Source organism: Somniosus microcephalus, chromosome 26 (assembly GCF_052327205.1).
Source record: "Somniosus microcephalus isolate GS21.2 chromosome 26, FLI_Smic_1.0, whole genome shotgun sequence".
Taxonomy (NCBI): domain Eukaryota; kingdom Metazoa; phylum Chordata; class Chondrichthyes; order Squaliformes; family Somniosidae; genus Somniosus; species Somniosus microcephalus.
In genome coordinates this window covers 43,496,581-43,513,291 of record NC_141012.1, presented here as the reverse complement: position 1 = coordinate 43,513,291, position 16,711 = coordinate 43,496,581, and the positions used below count along the sequence as shown (strand labels likewise).

Sequence of the window (16,711 nt, the reverse complement as noted above, 5' to 3'; positions counted from 1 at the left end):
TGATCTAAAATTGTTGAACTCAATGTCGAGTCCGGAAGGCTGTAAAGTGCCTAATAGAAAGATGAGGTGCTCTTCCTCGAGCTTATGTTGAGCTTCATTGAACAGTGTAAGAGGCCAAGGATGGTGCGGTCAGAGTGGGAGTGGAGCGGAGAATTAAAGTGACAAGTGACCGGAAGCTCGGGGTCACATTTCCGGACTGAACGGAGGTGTTCCGCAAAGTGGTCACCCAACCTGCGTTTGGTCTCCCCAATGTAGAGGAGACCGCACCGTGAGCAGCGAATGCAGTATATGAAACAAGTAAATCACTGTTTCACCTGGAAGGAGTGTTTGGGGCCCTGGACGGTGGGAAGGGAGGAGGTGAAAGAGCAGGTGCTGCCTCTCCTGCGCTTGCACAGGAAGGTGCCGTGGGAAGGAGAGCGGGTGATAGAGGAGTGGACCAGGGTGTCGTGGAGGGAAGGGTCCCTTCGGAATGCTGAAAGGAGAGGGGAGGGGAAGATGTATTTGGTGGTGGGATCACGCTGGAGGTGATGGAAATGGCGGAGGATGATTCATTGAATGTGGAGGCTGGTGGGGTGGAAGGTGAGGACAAGGAGAACCCTGTTGTGGTTCTGGGAGGGAGGGAAAGGGGGTGAGAGCAAAACTGCAGGAAATGGAATGGACACGGTCGAGGGCCCTTTCAACCACGGTGGAGGGGAATCCTCGGTTGAGGAAAATGGAAAACATATCGGAAGCAATGGTATCGAAGGTGGCATCGTCGGAACAGATGCGATGGAGACTGAGAAACTGGGAGATGGCCCCATTTTTTTGGACGGCAGCTGTTGCTGTTAATTCTGATATTGCCATTTACACCTCCTCTAGACCCATCTTTTGTTTCTTTACTTGTCCCATTACCAAGCAAATCGGTATCTAACTTGGGACATTTGTTCAATTTTCAGAGAAGTCAGCCTTTTTCACATGGAATCCTGAAGATGTTAGTACTCCTCATTCACTCAGTGTTTATCACAGGTGTCTCAGTGAAACCCTTTTCTCTCACCTCTATCCTTCCTCACTTGTGACACTTGCTTTCATAGACATTGAAAATAACCCATAACTGATGGGAGTACCATGGGGAGAAGGCCACATGCAACTTAAAGTGTTTGTTATAAACTTATAATGGATACCTGGGAGTGAGTTACAGGCTGGAATCTAATTGAGGGGTTCGGGGGGTTTATATATAGAATAACAGATTCCCGGGAGTGAGTTACAGGCTGGAATCTAATCGAGGGGTTCGGGGAGTTTATATATAGAATAACAGATACCCGGGAGTGAGTTACAGGCTGGAATCTAATCGAGGGGTTTGGGGAGTTTATATATAGAATAACAGATACCCGGGAGTGAGTTACAGGCTGGAATCTAATCGAGGGATTCAGGGGGTTTATATATAGAATAACAGATACCCAGGAGTGAGTTACAGGCTGGAATCTAATCGAGGGGTCTGGGTGATCTCATGATTTATGAGACTGAAGCTCGCATAGTTTATAACCATCGTCTGAAGCCAAGATCAGATCACTGTCTTGGACTCACTCCCAAATATCCATGTTTTAATATAATGGAGCTGGTTGTGAAGTCCTGTATAGTATTAGTGTTGCTTTAAGAATGTTCTGGGATTGTTCCATGCTGTCTGCCAGTCGCGTAGGTGATCTACATGCTTTGTTTAAATACACAGCCAGAGGAAACCAGCAGAAAGCAGAGAGTGAAAGATTGAAAGATCTACCCAACTTGCAACTGTGTTGTATTTTTATTAAAAGAGAAGACTGAGGGACGACCTAATAGAGGTCTTTAAAATATAGGAAGGGTTTGATCGAGTAGATGTGGAGAAGATGTTTCCACTTGTGGGGGCGGGGGTCCAAAACTAATTATAAGATAGTCACTAATAAATCCAATAGGGAATTGAGGAGAAACATCTTTACCCAGAGAGTGGTGGGAATGTGGAACTCGCTACCACTGGGAGTGGTTGAGGCAAATAGCAATAGATGCATTTAAGGGGAGGCTAGATAAACACACGAGGGAGAAAGGAAGAGAAGGATATGTTGATAGGGTGAGATGAAATAAATAGAGTGGGAGGAGGCTGGTGTGGAGCATAAACACTGGCATAGAGCAGTTGGCGGAATGGCCTGTTTCCGTGCTGTAAATTCTGTAAATTGGGTAACGCTGGTGATGGGTTTGTTCGTTTTTGCCAATGGCAAGTGTCACGACAGACACCGAGGTCCTGGAGTCTCCATTCAGCTGACCTATGAACTTGTCCCTACCACAGGATATAATCACTGTAAGGATTAGCAGCGATGGCGGAGCCTTGAATTCTGCGAAATTGGAGCTAACATATAGAATGCGAACGCAATAATCCCCTGTGAGATCCTCAAGGCTTATGAATAGCTAGTCCTCATCATCAAGAAACCCAAGCTCTTCGGTGGCTTTAGTCAGCCACAGATCTCCTTGACAACAGGTCCCCTGGAGACAGATAGGCTTACACTGCACAAGACCACACTCGCCGATCACCGAAGACCTGGAATCATCGCAGGCTCCAATTAAACAATCACCTTTTGCTCAACTGGACTCCACTCTGAATTCTTGTCCAGGAACCGTCAGCACCGTGAGAAAATACAGTTTTAGGATTGTTCACCTTTTCTTCTTTTTGTCAAAACGCGAGCTCCAGTTTCAAGTGGCTGGCACACACATCCAATGAAACCTCAGATCTATTAGAAAACTGAAGCAAACGATGATGAATCATTCAGCTTGATTCTCAAGTATCACGTCTGGTATTAACTTTCCATGTTATTAATGCCTCGGGATATCGTACAGTTGTATCTCAAACAGCCACAGCACGAACATTGGATGAAAGTGCCAAATACCAAGTTCCACCAATAATTAAGCTCTAAGAATTAACAGAATGCTAAATTACATCCTTCAAATTTTCAATAAAACAGACGCAAAGAAAGTATTAACCGCAAAGAGTTTATATTAATTGTTTGGGCTCCAATTAGTACAATAGGGCTTGGGCTCTATTGTACTTGAAGAACACGCAACCAGCTCCAAGTCACAAAAGAAAAGAAAGTGCAAATTCTTCCACAGACCCTGTGAAGAAAGGTTATAGAGGAAGAGTGTGTGCTGGGTTGTGGAAGATCAGTCACCAGCCTTTGAACTCACAGTTCTCCTACACCAAGTCTTACTGTGCCTCCTGCAAACACCAAGGTCAGCCTTGTGAGACGTCTGTTCAGGTTCTAGTTGCCGCTGGCTGCAAACTCTTGTCACATACGAGAAAAAGAAGGCTTGGAATGAGAAGCCACTCGTCCCATCAAGGCCACTCCTTCCTCAACCAGGGACTCACTCTCGTCTACAGCCCGGGAGCCATATGCAGCCCACAAACCCAACATTCAGGCCCATGAAGTCCATTGATCTAATGGGAAATAAGTTAATGGAAACGTTGATTTAAACTTTCTTTGTGGCCCGCGAAGCTCCATGGTTCACACCTAAAGGGCCCACGAAGACAAAGAGCATGGACACTTCTACTCTATAACCCTCAATACCCTTTCTCAACAGGTATTGATGCAGTTACATAAGAACAGATGTAGGCCATTCAGCCCCTCGAGCCAGTTCCACCTTGTATCTTAACTTCATTGACCCACCTAGGTTTCATATCCCTTAATACCCTTACCTAAGAAAAATATACCCTTACCTTATTGAAAGTATCAATTGACCCAGAGTTAACCCTTTCTTTCTGGTTGTCTGTGCACAGGTTGCACCATCTAATGTAAAAGAAGGGCGGTAGGGGGAGAAATTCACTATCGCCAGGAATGGGCGCTAACTTTGGAAAAGTTTGAGATTTAGTGCCAGGCGCTAATGAATCTCCCTGTACGCAAAATTCAGCGCCATCGCTCAAAGAAAGGATGGGAGCGCTAAATCAAGCGCTAACAGCCTAACTCAGTGGCGTTACACTCAAAGTGCTGACCAATTTCAGGTGCAGTCTAATCGCAAGTCATCATTGCCACAGGCTCTTTCCAGTTCGTAAAGGGGAGGTTCATTCATGCTGCAGAACCTCATTCTCCACATTGCTGCCTGTGAACCTGTGTCAGCAAACAAGAGCAGGCCAAGCCCAAGGAGTCGGACGACTCAAGCAGGTTTCATGATGGCAGATCCATGCCCCAGGGAGAGAGCCTGCAGATTTTCAGACCAAGCATTGGAGGAGTTGGTGTCCGCTGTGGAGAGATGGAGGGTGGTGCTCTACCCGGCAAGTGGCAGGAGGCCCTCGCTGCAAGTCTTCCGCGCTATGAGGAGGGAGGTAGCCCATCAGGTCTCAGGAAGCACTGTGGCCCCCAGGACCCACACACAGTGCAGGAAGAAATTTAACGACCTCACTCGGGTGGTCAGGGTGAGTTAATGCCTCAACAAATGCTACATACCACCATCTGAACCACAGTCTTCACACACTGACCAAAGTTCCACACCCCCAGCACTCACCCACCAACAATCTCTACCTACCAACACCCACATCCACATCTCACACCTTGCACACAATGACAGCTATTCAACTATGGCAGGCACATCACCCAAACACATTGCTCCACACCCACTCACACACTTTCCTTTCTCTTGAAAGCCAAGATGGCTCACAACAGGAGGGAGCAGGAGTGCACAGGCAGGGGACAAGCTGACACACAACCACTGTCTGTGCTGGAGAATAGAGTGCTGCAGATTATTGGGCACCAGGTGGTGGGCACCGTGGCCACCGGCGACGTTGACCCCCTTGGGGAGAACAACAGTATGTTCATCCCTACTCCTTCTTCTCTCATCCCACTTCCCCCTCACCCCACAAGTGTTTCCCACTTTCCAGCTAATCATGCTGTATACCTGCATTTCTCCCTTCCTGCCCCTCCCCTCACCTTAACCCGACTCTTGTGCCTTTATACTTTCTGATAATGAGCAAGCACCGGAGCAGCCTGTCCCTGAGGGCACCGTAGAGAGCGCGGCGGGAGAAGAGGAGGAGGAAGAACACACCGTGTCACTGCATGTCTCACCCGCAGGCACCAGCTTAGATACTGGCACTCCGCATTCTTTAGAGGCTAGTATAGTAGCAGGATCTGCACAGGGTGATGCACCGGGGACGAGAGGGCTGCAGCAAGGCCAGGAGGAAAGGGTAGTTCGAGAGCCAGCTCCCCGGAGGGCGAGTTCGTGTGTGAGTTCTGCTGCCGAGGACTCAGATGAGGACCTCAATGGGGAGGCTTTTAGAAGCAGGGTGATGGGCATGCACACAGAGATGATAGGTGCAATGGCAAAGGTGCCTGAGAGCCTCTCGGCAATGGTAAGGAGCATGGAGGAGTCCGCCTCCAACATTGCACAAGGCTCTGCGCACACCATGGAGCCCATCATTTCCAGTCTGCAAAGGATACTAGACTCCCAGAGAGACCGTGGTGACCCAGACCTGATGCTGCGTGTGATGGGCGATGTCGCAGCCTCCATTGCAGCACAGGCGGAAGCGACGCAACGTCTTAGTGCTGTAATGCAGTCTATGCTTGGTGCCATTCAATCTCAGACTGCTCTCATGCAGTCTCAGATGGATGCCACACAAGCTCTGACTGCTGCCATCGTGGCTGGGTCTACCACCGTCAACCGAGGCTTTCACAGTGTCGCAGCAGGGCAGCAATCTGTGCTCCAACAGATTGTTAGGGATGCTGAGGTGCTGCCCCGGGGGAGTGGCAGTGGGCCAGTGGAGCAGGAACCTGCTGTCCTCTCTCAGGATGACAGCATTCCTGTTCCCACCACTGCCACTCCGCCATTGCCCTTGTCGCTGCCTGTCATCCAGCCAGCCCAGACTGCTGCCGCCCATGCTGAGGTGGTGCAGTCTACAACCGAACCTTCCAGGCCCAGAGCTGGTCGAGGGCGTCCTGCAAGGCCATCTGACGTCTCCCGCACGGACACTCAGCAGCCTTCCACCAGCCCTGCTGCAGCCACTGGACCAACACTTCATAGGAGCACTAGAGTAGGCAAAGGCACAGTAACAAGAGGCACTAAGGGATTGCACAAGGGTGACTAGTAAATATTGTTGTTGTAAAGATGTATTCACTGATTACTGATAAATTTATTAATTCACTTCGGATAATTTTGTTGTCTCTCATTTCAGCTTGGTGCTGTGATATGGCCTGCGACAGGGAGGGAATGATGGAGATATGGTGAGCAATGGGGATCTGGGGTTTAATTTATTGGAACTACAGTCTGAACGCTGATTGAGTGGCTGCCTCCTCCCTCGCTCCTATTCCGCCTCCTCCTCGTCCTCCTCATCTTCCTCGTCCTCCTCATCATCCTCCTCCTCCTCCTCTCCCTCTTCCTCCTCCTGAGGTGGTCCCGCAATCGCTGCTGGCAAGGGCTGGACCCTCATGATGGCCAGATTGTGAAGCATGCAGCACACCACGACGAAATGGGGCACCCGCTCAGCCGAGTACTGGAGGGCTCCTCCCGAGCGGTCAAGGCAGCGGAACCGTTGCTTGAGCACCGCGATGGTCTGCTCAATGATGTTCCTGATGGCGGCATGGCTCTCATTATATGAGTGCTGTGCAGGAATGTTGGGGTTGCGGAGGGGAGCCATGAGCCAGGTGGAGTGCGGATAGCCCTTGTCTCCAACCAGCTTGATGTGGAGGCTGGATGAATGCCAGCACAGGATGAAGGCATCGTGGCTGCTGCCAGGATAGTGGGCATTCAGATTGAGGATTCGCTGTCTGTGGTTGCACACCAACTGGACATTAAGTGAGTGGTAGCCTTTATGGTTATGGAAGATCTCAGGATTGTTATGCGGTGCTCACAAAGCCACGTGGGTGCAGTCAATAGCGCCCTGCACCACGGGGAATCCTGCTATTCTGGCAAAGCTACATGCACGCTCGTCCTGCTTCTCTCTGGCGATAGGAAGGAAGACTTGTATTTATATAGCGCCTTTCATGACCACCAGACGTCTCAAAGCGCTTTGCAGCCAATGAAATACTTTTGAAGTGGAGTCACTGTTGTAATGTTGGAAACACGGCAGCCAATTTGCGCACAGCAAGCTCCCACAAACAGCAATGTGAAAATGCCCAGATAATCTGTTTTTGTTATGTTGGTTGAGGGAGAATTATTGGCCAGGGCACCGGGGAAGGAAATGTAGTCCCTTCTCCTACTGTAAAGAGCCTCTGTGACCTCCCGGATGCAGCAATGGATGGCGAACTGCAAGATGTTACCTATGTCTCCAGTTGCCGACTGGAAGGATCCGCTGGCGAAGAAATTGAGGGCGACGGTGACCTTGACTGCCACTGAGAGAGCCGTGGTCGCCCTGGTCTGAGGCTCGAGGTCTGTTAGCAGGAGGTGGCAGAGTTCAGTGACCACCTCCTTGCTGAAGCGGAGCCTTCTAAGGCACTGTTCCTCGCTTAATTGGAGGTAGGGGAAGAGCTGTCGGAATACCCTCGGAGGGTGAGGCCTCCTGTTGAGAGCCCCGATGGCCCTCCTCCTCCCTCTGGCCACATGTTCCAATCTTCTCGCTGCCTGCGCTCCCTCCGCCGTAGATCCTGAAGAGAGAGGTCGACTGCCAGTACAGCCCCCATTAATGTAAGGAAGTGCAGCACTTTGATATTTTGTGGGAATAAATATAACGAACTTTTAGAAGCCGTAATTCTCCGGAGACAAAACGACCTTTAAATGATTGAATTCAACTGCTGCACAATGTCAAACCGACAAGGAAGCAGTGAAGCAGCACTAACCTGAGAGCTGTGACACATTGCTCATGATCCCTTTAAGTCGCGCCCCTGGAGCCGGCATCTGCCTGCTTGATGCCTCCTCTCCCTGTCGCTGTCGGGGCGAGTCACTTAGGCAGGGGGCGATACTCAATTTGGTAGATCGGGCACCTGTCACGATCTGCCTAGCGCTGAAGTCCCCGGCGCTAACTCATAACGGCGGCGCTACGGGGGGGGGGGGGCCGGATTTGGCGTGCGGCGCTGGATTCGCCTCGCCACAGCACTACTGCCTCAGCGCCCCGTTAGCGCCCCCACCAGGCGCTAAGGTACCGAATTTCTCCCCCGTAGATTATAATTGTGATGTGTGGCATCTAGTCTTAGCACCAGGACTGCATGAGGCAAAGAACAATTAGGGTCTCACAGCAAAATCAGAGCCCAATAACCGTGGCAAAGTGGAATTGTGCGTTTATCATGGCGAGGGATGTCCGTTCTAGTGGACTGGAACACACTTCCACTTAGGGATCCCAATATCAACATCAACCATTCCCAGTTCAGGTTACCCGTAGCCCCTCTGTGCTGCCCCTGTAACATACATTAATCACAGCCTCCATTTCCCACATCAGACATTCTTGTTGCCTGGAAACACAGCGCTTTTTAAAAAATAATTGTTCTTCGGATGTAGGCAACACTATTTATTGCCCGTCCCTAGTTGCCCCGAGCTCATTAAGAGTCAGCCACATAGTGTGGGACTGGAGTCAGGTGTGGGCCAAGCAGGGTAGGGGTTGCATTAGTCAACCATTTGAGCTTTTAACACAAACCCAGCAGCTTTTTTGGTCATTTTTTTTTTTCCTGATGTCAGCCCACAAATTACTAGAATTCAATTTCACATGTTGGGGTTTGAACTCATGACCTCTGAGTTGCTAGCCCCGTCCCACAGCCACTATACTAGCACCGTATTGACAAATGTAATTGTATTTTTTTTTGCAAGTTGTCCATTTAAACAGTCAGGTGCAGAGAAATACCAGGGAGCGAGGGGCGGGCATCAGAAAGTGGCAAAACGTATTAAAGTAATTCTTCACACGGGGTGGTAGGGGACGGGTAAATTCAAAGCTAATCTTCGGAAACAATATTTCAGTGAGTGAGCGAGTGGTCAATCTACAGGACAGGCTCCCTAGGGAAACGGTGGAAGCAGTTAGTGTTGATTCATTCAAATGCAAATGAGATAGATTTATTTCAGAAAATAATATCTTGGGATCCAGTATCTGTGTAACGTGAGACATGACGTGTGGTGAGTGCAGCAGGCTCGGGAGAAACAGGTGGCTTTGGACCCGTGGTTCCCAAAGCTCTCCACCACTGGGGGTTTGCCTCATGTCATGTCTGGGTCTGTTGTAGACTCATTGATAGAGATTGATTGCTATAATTAGTCAACAACCCCATTATCATTGTATCATGCCACTACCAGGATGGTAGAAGGTGAACTCGATTGACCTTGATCTTTCTTTGTCTAACAATTCCGATGTTCCTATGATCCTAAAATCATTGGAGAATGCTTAAAGATGGACAAGCATAAACGCTGAGACACAGAACTCGTTAGTCATTCATTATTTGTGAGGTGCTTTGCAATGTCTTGAGGACGAGATAAGGTGCTTTAAAAATGCAAGTCCTTTCTTTCTTGTTAAGAGGACAGGAGACAGAATCAAGCTTATTTTCATTGGAGAAAAGAGAATAGACGATTGAGAAGGAGACATGATCCAGGTCTTTGAAATACGTGGATAATACAGAAGAAAGGAAGTTAAGTCAAGCTGCGATTGCAGTCCTAGAGGACTGGAGTGCAATATTTGACAAGCTGCAAGTGAGACTAGGAATAAGACATTTCCACTCAGAGTATTGGACCAGTGGAATGGACTTCCATTGAAAGTAATTCATAATTTGCCATACATGTTGGTAAATGTTTTGTTCAGGTTACTGGGGCAAGGAACACCTTCCTCTTTGTCATTTAGGGGGTAATTTTAACCTGACCCACCGGGCAGGAAAGAGGCGGATTTGGGTTGGATGGTCATTTTACACCCTGTCCGATTTAACTATCGATTAAATTCAGAGAGCAAGATAACATCATTATAAGAGTACTAGAGCTAGGATTGAGGTCATTCCGACAGTACTCAATCTATGATTGGAGTAGTACCATCATTATTGGAGCACTCAATTTCTGATGGGGCACTACAGTGATTATTAGAGTACTCTATCCATGATTGAGGTATGATCATCATTATTAGCGTAGAGGTATGATTGAAACACTGCAGTCATGACTGAGGGAGTAGGTTACCTGCCTTTCCTATTGAAGATCCTTGAATATGTTCTCACCTCCTAGCTCTATGCCCATCTCTCCCGTAACTCCATATTTGAATCCCTCCAGTCTGGTTGCCACCCCTGTCACAGCACCAAGATAGCTCTTACCAAAATCACAAATGGCATTCTGTGGTGCATTATCCTTCCTAGTCTTCTTTGACCTCTCCGCAGCCTGTAATGCAATTGAGCACACTATCCTCCTCCAAAGCCATTATGGTAGGACCGCCTTTGCTTGGTTCAAACCTTACGGATCTGTTCATCGCCAGAGCATCTCTACCAATGGCTTCTCTTTCTACCCCTGTGCTGCCACCCCCAGAGTTCCCCAGGAGTCTACCTTTGGCCTCCTTGCCTTTCTCAGGGGCATCCACATGTATTGGGTGAGCTTCTGCATGTACACTGATGACACCTGGTCCACATTACCACCCAGCACATCTCTTCCCTCCATTGTCCCCGTTCCGTTCGACTGCTTCTCTGACATACCATTCTGAATGAGCCTTGGATTCCTACAGCTAAATATTGGTAAGACTGAAGCCATTGTCTTGGCCCCGCCAAAGACTCTGCTCCCTTGCCACTCCCTCACCAAATCTAGAGCCCCCTGGGTGTCAAGGAGCATACAGAGTAGGATAAGACAATTAAATGGAAGCTTATGTCAGATACCAGGAGCTCAATACTGTAGAAAGCCTAGAGGAGTACAGAAAATGCAGGGGTGAAATTAAAAAGGAAATTAGGAAAGTAAAGAGAGGACATGAAAAAAAATTGGCAAGTAAAATCAAGGAAAACCCAAAGATGTTTTATAAATACACAAAGAGCAAGAGGATAACTAAGGAAAGACTAGGGCCTATTAGAGACCAAATAGGTAACCTGTTTGTGGAGGTGTAAGACATGGGTATGATTCTTAATGAATACTTTGCATCTGTCTTCACAAAAGAGGGGGCGATGTAGACATTGTAGTTAAGAGGAGGAGTGTGAAATATTGGATGGGATAAACAGAGTGAGAAAGTAAATATTAAGGGGTTTAGCATCGTTGAAAGCAGATAAATTGCTAGGCCTGAATGAAATGTATCCCAGGATAGTAAGAGAAGCAAGGGACGAAATAGCAGAGGCTCTGACCATCATTTTCCAATCCTCTCTGGCTACAGGCATAGTGCCAGAGGACTGGAGGACTACTAACATTGTACCTTAGTTTAAAAAGGGTGTAAGGGATAGGCCGAGTAATTACAGGCCAGTCAGCCTAACCTCGGTGGTGGGCAAATTATTGGAAAAAGCTCTGAGGGACAATACTAATCGTCATTTAGAAAGGCACGGATTAATCAAGGACAGTCAGCATAGATTTGTTCAGGGAAGGTTGTGTCTGACTAATTTGATTGAATTTTTTCAGGAGATAACAAGGATGTTGATGAGGGTAGTGTGTTTGATGTAGTCTACATGGATTTTAACAAGGCTTTTGACAAGGACCCAAATAGCAAACTGGTCAGAAAAGTAAAAGCCCATGGGATCCAAGGAAATATGGCAAGTTGGATCCAAATTTGGCTTAGTGGCAGGAATCAAAGTGTAATAGTCGATGAGTGTTTTGGTGACTAGAAGGCTGTTTCCAGTGGGATTCTGCAGGGCGCAGTGTAAGGCTCGCAAAATTACACAATTTCCCCCAAAGTAAGAAAGAAGAGATATTGGACTGTTTGAATTAATATTGGGCCAAAGGGATTTAAAAATCAAAACCCCAGGAAGATTTGGCTGGTTTAAAAGGCATGTTCAGGCCTGTGGAAAACTGTGACAAAGGGGAAGTGGGATGGGCCCCCCGAAACACAAGCAGTTTGAGTATTGGGCCATCTGGGAATGTTCTAATGTTCTGGGCCACCCCAACCTTTACATAAAGACAATAAAAACTGTTCCCGCCGAAACTCACAGAGCCACCAAGTACATGAATAAAACAATACATGCCAACAGTCAACAAAAGAAAGAACATGGCCCAGCAGGAAACAACAATCAAACAGCAGTTCAAAACCAATCAGACAGTTTTCCAAAACGTTTTACACATTTTAAACTGGTTTCAAGGCAATCCCAAAACCAGTTAAAGGCCAATTAAAGCTAGATGGACCATCCCCGAAGTTCATTAAAGTTAGATGGGCCATCACCGGAGCTCGTTAAAGATTTAAAACATATTAAGAATAACGAGCCTGCCAAAATTGACAAAGGAATCAGAGATTTGGCGGTCAGATAAGCCAGGCCTCAAACCAGTATAATTGAGGCCTGCTTGCTCAGTCAGTACTGTTCACATTCAGTTCAGCAGTGAGAGAGCATCAGTGAGTCGTTACGCAGAAAGAAAGCTCAAATTCAGTACAGGAGAGAAAGTACGGTTCAGGAAAAGATATCATCATTACCGTACTTTAGTCGGAGAATCGGAGACTTGAATGAAACAGAAGGAAAAGGAAATCGCGGCAACCAAAGGCTTCAAGAAACCAACAACTACCAATATTACCACCAACCAGGTAATACTGGGCCACTGCGACCAACAAGAAACCAACCACCGAAAATTCGAAAATCAAAACTTGTTTCCACTCTACAGGTTAGTCTGACTTACCCCCGGGTAAGATTTGATGCAAAAAACCCTAAAAACTTTACCTAACCAAAGAAAATTGGGTACTTACCCGATACATCCAACTACGCAGCTAACCGCATCAGCGGACAAACCCAAACTGAAGACCCAACGCAGGTGCAGTCTTCTACCATGTCCGGGGTACGGCAGGCCCCAACCGCCACAACTAAGGAGAACCCCGAAATCGCGAACCTCTACAATCTGTCAAGAAAGTCGTTTGGTGAGCATTTCCTGGTCCTCTGGATTTCAGCCTAGTTAGGATAGTGGGGTTGGGAGGGTAAGGGATTTTTTTTGTCCATTGTAATTCTCCCTCGCATATTCCGAATGTTCCCCACCCTTTTAGAGTATAAGTTTTATTGTATTGTATATTTTCCTGTCTCAAAATAAAGATCTCAATTCTTTTGACCAACCCAGGTGTCTGTTGCAATTTCATTACACCCCCAAATAAGTCCAAAGTCTAGAACCAAGGGAGTGGGAGCGATTCGAACCACTCAGGGAGTCAGAGGTGAAGCTGACCACACACGCCACCCCTTACAGCAGTACTAGCTCCCTTGCTTTTCATCGTATCTATCAATGATTTAGATTTAAATGCAAGGGGCATAAGAATGTATGAACAGAAGAATTGGGAGCAGGAATCGGCCACTTGGCCCCTCAAGCCTGCTCCACCATTCAATAAGATCATGGCTGATCTTCGACCTCAACTCCACTTTCCTGCCCGATCACCAAAACCCTTAATATTCAAAAATCCCCTAGAGTCCAAATCCCCCTCAGAATTTTATATGCTTCAATGAGATACCTCTCATTCTTAACTCCAGAGAGTACAGGCCCAATCTACTCAATCTCTCCTCAAAGGACAACCCTCTCATCCCAGGGATCAACCTCGTGAACCTTTGTTGCACCGCCTCTAAGGCAACTATATCCTTCCTCAGATAAGGAGACCAAAACCGTGCACAGTACTCCAGGTGTGGTCTCACCAAGGCCCTGTACAATTGTAGCAAGTCTTCCTTACTCCTTGTATTCCAACCCCCTTGCAATAAAGGCCAATAAGCCATTCGCCTTCCTAATTGCTTGCTGTACCTGCATGCTAACTCTCTGGGTTTCCTGTACAAGGATACCTAAATCTCTCGGAACATCAACATTTAATAGTCAGTCTCCATTTTTAAAAATTCTATTTTCCTATTCTTGCTACCAAAGTGAATAACCTCACATTTCCCTGCATTATACTCCATCTGCCACCTTATTGCCCACTCACTTAATCTGTTTATATCCCTTTGCCGGTACTTTATGTCCTCCTCACAGCTTCCCATCTTGCTTTGTATCATCAGCAAACTTGGAAACATTACACTCGGTCCCTTCATCTAAGTCATTAATATAGATTGTGAATAGCTGAGGCCCAAGCACTGGTCCTTGAGGCACTCCACTAGTTACAGCCTGCCAACCCAAAAATGACCCATTTATCCCTACTCTCTGTTTTCTGTCCATTAACCAATCCTCTATCCATGCTAATATATTACCCCCAACCCCATGAGCCCTTATCTTGTATAACAGCTTTTCATGTGGCTCCTTATTGAATGCCTTTTGGAAATCCAAATAAACTACATCCACTGGTTACCCTGCTAGTCCAAAACTCTAATAAATTTGCTCACTCATCATCCACTTCCTTACTGATCTACATTGGCTCACAATGTACCAACAACTCAAATTTTACATTATTTTCCTGACCCCTCCTATCTCTGTGATCTCCTGAAGCCTTATGACCTCACCAGAATTCTCCATTCCTCTGACAGCTACGGAGCATCCTCTCTCCCTTCACCCCACCATTGATGTCATGCCTTCATTTGCCTTGGCTCCATTCTCTGGAACTCTCACCATAAATGCCTGCACCTCTCCACCTTCCTCCCCACCTTTAAGTCCCTCCTTAAAACTTACCTCTTTGACAAAGACTTTGGTCTTCTCTCGTAAACTCTCCCTCATTGGCTCAGTGCCCATTTCGCGCCACCCCACTGTGAAGTGCCTTGGGATGCTTTTCCTCTGTTAAAGGTGCTATAAACGCAAGTTGTTGTTGTTGAATGTGTTGGCCTTTCACGGGACTGCAATGTAAGGGTCTTGAATGCAATGTAAGGGTGTTGAATGTGTTGGCCTTTCACGGGACTGCAATGTAAGGGTCTTGAATGCAATGTAAGGGTGTTGGATGTGTTGGCCTTTCACAGGACTGCGATGTAAGGGTCTTGAGCATTGACACGAGCAGTCTTTCTGACGTTCATTGTCTTGGCAAAGGCTCTCCCGAGTCCTTCGAACCTTTCATGTAGCAGAATCCCATGTCGCTCTGCCAGATGGGACCATATGGGCTGGCACTGTGCTGCTTCACATTGATCATCACTTTCATCTGTAATAGAGGCCAATGTATCCGGCCTTGGCAAACAGTTCTAATCCTCGCAGCAGTGCCCAAATGTGGTATGCATTATTTCTACAAGGTTCTGCTAAATGACTAAGGAAAACAATTTCGCCACTAAGTAATTTATAAACCAGTCACTTGCAGATGTGAAATTCTTACGTTATTTTTCATTCCATTGTTTATGATTGTTTAATATGAGGCAATCCTTTCAATGCCAACACTTTGGCCTTCATGTAGAAATGTTAGCTGGAATAATGTCACTGTAACAAAATCTCCAATTACACAGAAAATAATACAAAGGAACAGCTGATATATTGCACAGCTTAAGATGGATATTTTCTTCTCCCTATTATGCCGAAACAATCGCATTGATTAAGAACGTCTGTTGAAGCTTCAGTGGTTTTCAGTTTTCTATCCTTAAGGATTAAGGTCATGAGATGTTTTTGGAGACACAGGCCTAGAAATTTGGTTGTGGGTTCGCCAGGGCTTTAGCGCCGGAAATTTAGCGCCGGCACTAAGTCCCCCTGCGCACGCCAAAAATTCAGTAGCGCCGCGCCCAAATGGCTGCCGGCGCTACTAGAGGGTGTCAGCGCCTCGAAATGGGCGCTGAGTGCCGCATTGCGGCGCAATTCCGGCGCTGCGGCACCCGATGCGGTGCGGCAGGCTGGGGAAGTGCAGGCCTCCTCCTTCAGTTAAGGAGGAGCTGCCTGCACCCGCCCGCTGGCCGTTCAAATGTTCAGAAAAATGAGCCCGGCACCTCGGACAAGTGCCGGGCTTGCAGGCCAGACGCATCTGTTCCGCGGGGGGGGGGTGGAGGAGTCTGGGGAGGGAGGTGCGGGCAGGCGGCCGGCGGGAAAGCGGCCGGCTGCCGCGCGACCTTAATGCGCCGGCGCTAACTCCTGCAAGACTCGGTTGCCAAAGTCTTAGTTGCGGCTGCCACGGGCGAGGCGGCCGCAACTCAATTTCGGCGCTGGGGCCCGTCACCACGGCAACCGGGACGCTGCGCACACCGATGACGTCATCGGTGCCGGCGCAGCGCAACCGGTGTAACGCCGACAGAAGGGCCCCACTGAATTTGCCAACTGGCCATAACTCCGGCGCTAGGCCCTCCAGCGCCCCAAATGGGGCGCTAAGCCTACTGAATTTCTAGGCCACAGTGTAACCAGGAGCAGGTTTTTGTACTTGGCTAAAGGAGGCGGCGGCCATGTGGAGTTGAGCGTCCAATCCAATCCGTGGTTGTCTACTCAGAAGGGGTAGGTGACCTCATCGGTGATAGGAACAGGAGGAGGCCATTCAGCCCCTCGAGCCTGTTCCACCGTTTAATTAGATCATGGCTGATCTGTATCTTAACTCCGTCGACCTGCCTTGGTTCCGTACCGAGAGTTGCCAACACTGGTTGGAAATATTCCTGGAGGTTTAATCAGTTAACATCCTGCCTCCAACAGTCCCGCCTGTCAAACAGCCATAGAAACATAGAAACATAGAAGATAGGAGCAGGAGTAGGCCATTCGGACCCTCGAGCCTGCTCCGCCATTCAGTGAGATCATGGCTGATCATCCAAATTCAGTACCCTGTTCCTGCCTTCTCGCCATATCCCTTGATCCCTTTAGCCTTAAGAAATATATCCAACTCCTTCTTGAATATATTTAA

General features: G+C 47.8%; 1 protein-coding gene across 1 annotated transcript in view; it reads right to left on the bottom strand.

Annotated features, from left to right (window-relative positions):
* Nucleotides 1-14,655, bottom strand: part of vsig10l2 (V-set and immunoglobulin domain containing 10 like 2) — a 93,002-nt gene extending 78,347 nt beyond the window's left edge. Inside the window, exon 1 of the mRNA XM_085968235.1 lies at nucleotides 14,596-14,655. Within this exon, the coding sequence (XP_085824361.1) occupies nucleotides 14,596-14,655 (60 nt within the window). The remainder of the gene's footprint in view (nucleotides 1-14,595) is intronic.
* Between the last annotated feature and the right edge of the window lie 2,056 nt (nucleotides 14,656-16,711).